The sequence below is a fragment of the Alosa alosa genome, chromosome 3 (genome assembly GCF_017589495.1).
Source record: "Alosa alosa isolate M-15738 ecotype Scorff River chromosome 3, AALO_Geno_1.1, whole genome shotgun sequence".
In the NCBI taxonomy this organism is placed as follows: Eukaryota; Metazoa; Chordata; class Actinopteri; order Clupeiformes; family Clupeidae; genus Alosa; species Alosa alosa.
In genome coordinates, this window is record NC_063191.1 from 849,445 (window position 1) to 855,984 (window position 6,540).

At 42.3% G+C, this 6,540-nt stretch overlaps 1 protein-coding gene across 1 annotated transcript; it reads left to right on the forward strand.

Moving 5' to 3' along the window:
- Positions 1-1,210: 1,210 nt before the first annotated feature.
- LOC125291772 (guanylate-binding protein 1-like) lies at positions 1,211-6,037 on the forward strand. The gene is made up of 5 exons (XM_048238618.1): positions 1,211-1,492; positions 2,011-2,223; positions 3,969-4,071; positions 5,101-5,294; positions 5,605-6,037. The coding sequence occupies exons 1-5, from the start codon at positions 1,352-1,354 to the stop codon at positions 5,848-5,850; spliced, it is 897 nt and encodes a 298-aa protein (XP_048094575.1). The 5' UTR covers positions 1,211-1,351; the 3' UTR covers positions 5,851-6,037.
- Positions 6,038-6,540: the final 503 nt, after the last annotated feature.

Consider the following 6,540-nt stretch of genomic DNA (forward strand, 5'->3'; position numbering starts at 1 on the left):
CATTGGCTCCCTATAGTAGCCAGGAATTAAATTCCTCTTCACTTTGGCCTATAGGACACTAACTAGATCTGCTCCTAGTTATTTTAATTCAATAATCAAGCCTTACATCCCCAACCAGCCACCGCGGTCTTCTGGTGAGTGAGACGCTGTGTCTAATTCAGTCATGAAAACTGGGTCTAATTCCAGACTCTTTTTCTTCAGTGGTTCCATGTTGGTGGGAATGAACTGCCCAGTGCTCCTCCCTCCTGTGGTAGTTTTGGGTCGCTTAAGAGGGGTCTAAAGACATTCCTATTCAACATATATACTTAGTTGTTTAAGCTTATGTGTTATGGTTTATATAATGTTGTTTTATTTTAATTGGGCTGTTAATTAATTTGACATTATTGTTTATTATTGATATTCTCCTTAATGTAGTCTTAGCATGTCATTGTTTTTATATTATTGATTGAATTGACATTATTGTTTTATTATTGCCTTTCCCTTTTTACATTGCTTTTTATTAGGCTATTGCTTGAATTGATATTATTGTGTACTACAACTATTCTCCTTACTGTATTTGACCTACATTTTAATCTGTTCCTGTTCAATTTTAAATATTATTATGTTGTTTTGTATTTATGTGTCGCTTTGGACAAAGGTCGCCTGCTAAATCCATAACCATAACCATAACCATAACCATCTGGTATAAAATAGGCATGTGTGCTAGTTAGCTTTAGCTGGTATATAATGGCCATTAGTGCCAATGGGCATTAGTGCTAGTTAGCTTAGCTGGTATATAATGGGCATTAGTGCTAATGGGCATTTGTGCTAGTTAGCGCCAGCTGGTATATAATGGGCATTTGTGCTAGTTAGCTTAGCTGGTATATAATGGGCATTAGTGCTAATGGGCATGTGTGCTAGTTAGCATTAGCTGGCATATGATGGGCATATGTGCCAGCATTAGCTGGCATATAATGGTTATGTGTGCCAGAGTTAGCTGGCATATATAATAGTCATGTGTGCTAGAGTAAGCTGGCATATAATGGGCATGTGTGTTTGTGTTAGCATTAGCAGGTATATAATGGTCATATGTGCTGGCGTTAGCTGGTATATAATGGTCATGTGCTAGCGATAGCGGCATGTGTGCTAGTTAGCATTAGCTGGTATATAATGGGCATTAGTGCTAGTTAAATGTGAGCTGGTATGTAATGGGTATTTATGTTGTCCTGCAGTGCTGGGCAGCCTGGCAGAGACGTATGTGAAGGCGATCCGCAGTGGGCAGGTGCCCTGTCTGGACAGCGCTGTGGAGTCGCTGGCGCTGATCCAGAACGGGCGGGCCGTGACCGAGGCGCTGGAGTTCTACGAGAAAGAGATGGAGCGCTGGGTGCGCTTACCCACCGAGACACAGGAGGCGCTGTCTGAGATTCACGCTGCTGCAGAGAAACAGGCCGTCAGCATCTTCATCAGCGGATCCTTCAACGACCAGGAACACAAGCACCAGCTCGAGCTCATGGTACAACACTCCACACTCATACACACACAGGCACACACATCACTTGCAGACACACTCACACTTACCTTACACACACTCACCATACAGTATACACACCATACACACATCCTGGACCTTTAGGGCAATTCCACAAAAAAATTGACTTTTTGTCACATCCATAACGCCAGTGAAATGCCTTGGCATTTGTATGATGTGAATGATAACATTCATTTTTTGTGCATTTTTTCTCATGTACATTCTTCAGCCAAAAATAGCAAATGCTCAAATTTCATGTAATCATCCACATCATACCATACCATCACATTTTATTGGCATTATGGATGTTACAAAAAATATAATTGTCCATGGAATTGCCCTTTAGTTTGGTGCCTGAACGTGTCAGCTTGGTATGACATTGGTACCTGAGTCTTTATTTCCTGGTCTGTGTGTGACATTGGTCCCTGAGTCTTTATTTCCTGGTCTGTGTGTGACATTGCTACCTGAGTCTTATTTCCTGGTCTGTGTGTGTTTCTCTTCAGAGGAGCGTGCAGGAGCGGTATGAGGAGTGGTGTCGGCGTAACGCGCTGGAGTCCAGGCGTGTGTGTCGAGGCGTCCTGTCCCGTGTGTTTGCTGGCCTGGACGAGGCCGTGGGGGGGGGGTCGTACATGAGGCCGAGGGGGTACAACAGCTACCGCTCAGACCTGGAGAAGGCCACGCAACTCTACAGAGCAGCAGAGGGCACTGGACTACTGGTGAGGCCAGAGGGTGTGTGTGTGTGTAATGTGTCTGTGTGTGTGTGTGTGTGTGTTACCATTTGTGTGTGTGTTAGGGGTGTCAGCACAGATATGTTTTCATAGTCACTTCATAACTTATTTGTAAATGCGTTGCAAGGCAAAAAAGTCCTCACTTTAAATGAGCTCACAAAATATCATTAATAAACCATTTGTAACTCCTGAGTTAATCATGAATTATAGTATTAGGAAGTGGTTTATAAAATATGTATCCTCAGCCTAACTAATCATTAGCACATGTGTATGTAACTGTTAAATAATGGAAATGTTACTTCATCAAGAAAATATTATTGCATCATTTATTGAGTATTAACAATAATTTATTTTAGATATAGGCTTATTTACTATGAAAAAAACATTTATAACTGTTTGTACAAATACTTTATTTGTGAGAATTAACATAGGAACAATGCTTTACAATACTTTACAATTTTGTAATAGTTTGCTGCTGGTTTATTATGGGGAAGCTGTTTCATTTATAAGTGGTTGTTTCATTATTCATGTACTTACAAACATATCTTTCAGATAGGCTTATTTACTATGAACAAACAAACAACTGTGTGAACAAATGCTTTACTGATGATAAATTATGTATTAACAATATATTACTAATGATGAAGAAACTATTAACTAATAAGTAACAATGGCTTAAAGGGACACCAGGCAACGGTTTCGTGTTAATTACTCATCTTTGTAAGTCGGTATATGGTTAAATTACTTATTACAGGGCGAATGAAGACTCTCTCGCCCGCCCCTACTGCCTGTAGGAAGAATATCCCGCTTGCAAGTTCAGTGTATCCTACCCGCCGACCGAAGCAGGATCAGTTTACATCCTGCATCCACAGCACAGAGGCAGGCTAACGAAACGCTAGCGATTGTTGCAAACGTGTGTATAATGGCAGAGCCGGCGAAGGAGCAGTGAAAACCCTTGATGGAAGACACAAAGAAAAAGAAAAGAGCTTCAGACTGAGCCAGGGGGAGTTTCGTAGAGAAAAAGCATCAGGCTTGCCTGGTGTCCCTTTAATGTACTAGCACTAGTTAACATACGTTTTTTTTTGGCTTGCCTGGTGTCCCTTTAATAAATGGCGACTTGTGTGTAGCTATTAAAAAGTGTTAGCGAGAGGTTTGTGTGTGTGAGGTGTGTCTTATCAGGTTAAGTGATCGATGTTTAATGATGTTTAATGTTTCTTTCGGAGCAGATGAAAGAAGTTAAGGGGGTCGGCAGTGTTCTCAGTTCTAGAGGGATGACGTAGAAGTGTTCTCAGTTCTAGAGGGGTGACGTAGAGGTGAAGTGTTCTCAGTTCTAGAGGGGTGACGTAGAGGTTAAGTGTAGTCAGTTCTAGAGGGGTGACGTAGAGGTGAAGTGTTTTCAGTTCTAAAAGGGTGACGTAGAGGTGAAGTGTACTCAGTTCTAGAGGGGTGACGTAGAGGTGAAGTGTACTCAGTTCTAGAAGGGTGACGTAGAGGTGAAGTGTCCTGTGTGTACTATCTGTGTGGCTGTGATTTTGGAAGAGATGGTAGGTTCATCTTGCACGTGTGGTCTGCCACAGAGATGGACTATCTAAAGGGTGGAAAAGTGTGTGTTTTGATTGTACTATCTAAAGGGGAAAAGTGTGTGTTTTGATTGTACATGTGTGTTAAGTGTGTGTTATGATTGTGAATGTGTGTTAAGTGTGTGTTATGCTTGTGCATGTGTGGTCTGCCAGAGAGAGGAGGTCCTGACGGATTATCTGATGGAGAAAAGTGCCGTTGGGGAGAACATCCTGGCGGCTGACCGCTCCCTTACTGAAGCCCAGCAGAGGATGGAAGGTACATTATTACACTTACGTATAGCATACTAAACCACACATTGCTACACTTCAGTATAGTACACTACATCATCACACATTACTACACTTCAGTTTAGTACACTACATCACACATTACTACACTTCAGTGTAGTACACTACATCATCACACACATTACTACACTTCAGTACACTACATCATCACACATTACTACACTTCAGTATAGTACACTACACCACTAGTACACTACATCACACATTACTACACTTCAGTATAGTACACTACATCATCACACACATTACTACACTTCAGTACACTACATCATCACACATTACTACACTTCAGTATAGTACACTACACCACTAGTACACTACATCACACATTACTACACTTCAGTATAGTACACTACATCATCACACATTACTACACTTCAGTATAGTACACTACATCACACATTACTACACTTCAGCATAGTACACTACACCATCACACATTACTACACTTCAGTATAGTACACTACACCACTAGTACACTACATCACACATTACTACACTTCAGTATAGTACACTACATCATCACACACACATTACTACACTTCAGTACACTACATCATCACACATTACTACACTTCAGTATAGTACACTACACCACTAGTACACTACATCACACATTACTACACTTCAGTATAGTACACTACATCATCACACATTACTACACTTCAGTATAGTACACTACATCACACATTACTACACTTCAGCATAGTACACTACACCATCACACATTACTACACTTCAGCATAGTACACTACACCATCACACATTACTACACTTCAGTATAGTACACTACATCACACATTACTACACTTTAGTATAGTACACTTCATCACACTGTTTAGAATTTTATTTTTATTTTTTAGGCTTTAAGAATCATTCATGTTTAGTATTGTCTTGTTAAGCACCTAGTATTAGATGATTGATTGATTGATTAATTGATTGATTGATTGATTGATTGATTGATTGACTTGGCTGGTCCTCTGTCTTTCCTCTGCAGCGGAGAAGATGAAGCGAGAAGAGGCGGAGCAGCAGCAGAGGCTGCTGGAGGACTACAACCACATCCAAGAGCAGGCCATCCAGGACCAGCAGAGGAGCAACCAGGAGAACCTGCGGCAGATGGAGGCCAAGATGGAGGAGCAGCGGCAGAGGGCCAAAGAGGAGCTGGAGCGTGCAGTCTCCGCTAAACTGAAGGTAAGATGGAAGAGGAGCTGGAGCGTGCAGTCTCCGCTAAACTGAAGGTAAGATGGAAGAGGAGCTGGAGCGTGCAGTCTCCGCTAAACTGAAGGTAAGATGGAAGAGGAGATGGAGGAGCAGAGGCAGAAAGACAGAGAGGAGCTGGAGCGCGTAGCAGTGTGTGTGTGTGTGTGTGTGTGTGTGTGTGTGTGTGTGTGTGTTTGTAAAGTATAGGTGTTACAGAAGTGGCAGATATCTGAAGTGTGTGCAGGAGATGGCTCCCTTTGTGTGGTGTGTATTTCAAATGCTGTGTGTGTGTGTGTTCCAGGAGCGTCAGGAGTCTTTGGAGGAGGGTTTTAAGGAGCGCGCTCGACTGATGCAGGAGGAGGTGGACAAGCTGAAGCAGGAGCAGCAGCAGCAGAAGCAGCAGCAGCCGCAGGGCTCCTCCTGGCTGGACACCACAGCTGACGTTCTGGAGACTGGGGGGATGGCAGCCGCCTTCGTGCCCGGCTGGGGGCTCGCAGGGATAGGCTCTATGGTAGTGGGGAAGGTCCTCCGCTGGTTGAAAAAGTAAGCTGGGGCAGGCAGAGTCCTCCACCGATTAAACTGGGGGCTACTTGAGATTAGTACAAGTTATATATTCCATATTATATATTTCTAATACCGTAGAGACATATGTAGAATTATCACAGGAAGTGTTATTTGATTCTGAGTCAGTTTCTTTTTGTTCTAATCTGAAATAAACTGTAAATCACTCATAATGAAAGAGCCTATTATTTCCTGGGGGTGAGGGTAGGGCTGGGTGATAAAACGATAGCGATATGTATCGCAATAGACATGTAATCAATATCAATAAAAAATACGTTCGATAGAACATTCGTTAATTAAAAGCAACACACACCTCCCGCCTTACGTTGTCCATAAATAAATAGGTTAAATATATCTTGCATTGTAGCTAGTATAGCAACTCTACCAGAGTAGGCGATAGAAGTAGGCCTACCTCAACACAGACTCTCAATGAGTCCTTGCCCCGTGCACTCTCTCTCTCTCTCTCTGTCTCCCTCTCTCTCCCTCTCAACAGGTGCATCCCTCCTCAGCATGCACATGTAATCCAAACATTCACAATCGTGCAAGACGACTGGCTATATTAATTCCGGTTAGCATCATTAGCACGCTGCACGAATTTGTTCAAAAGTGTTGCATTCAAATTGACTGCTAAGTTCTAATCATCTCAATCACGATGCAAATGGAAAAGTATTTTCCA

Excerpts from the sequence above, each read along its gene's own strand:
- LOC125291772 (XM_048238618.1), top strand. The coding sequence starts at position 1,352 with ATGGAGCGCTGGGTGCGCTTACCCACCGAGACACAGGAGGCGCTGTCT. Across the intron at positions 2,224-3,968 it reads CAGAGGGCACTGGACTACTG|AGAGAGGAGGTCCTGACGGA; the intron begins GTGAGGCCAGAG and ends GTGGTCTGCCAG. Across the intron at positions 4,072-5,100 it reads AGCCCAGCAGAGGATGGAAG|CGGAGAAGATGAAGCGAGAA; the intron begins GTACATTATTAC and ends TTTCCTCTGCAG.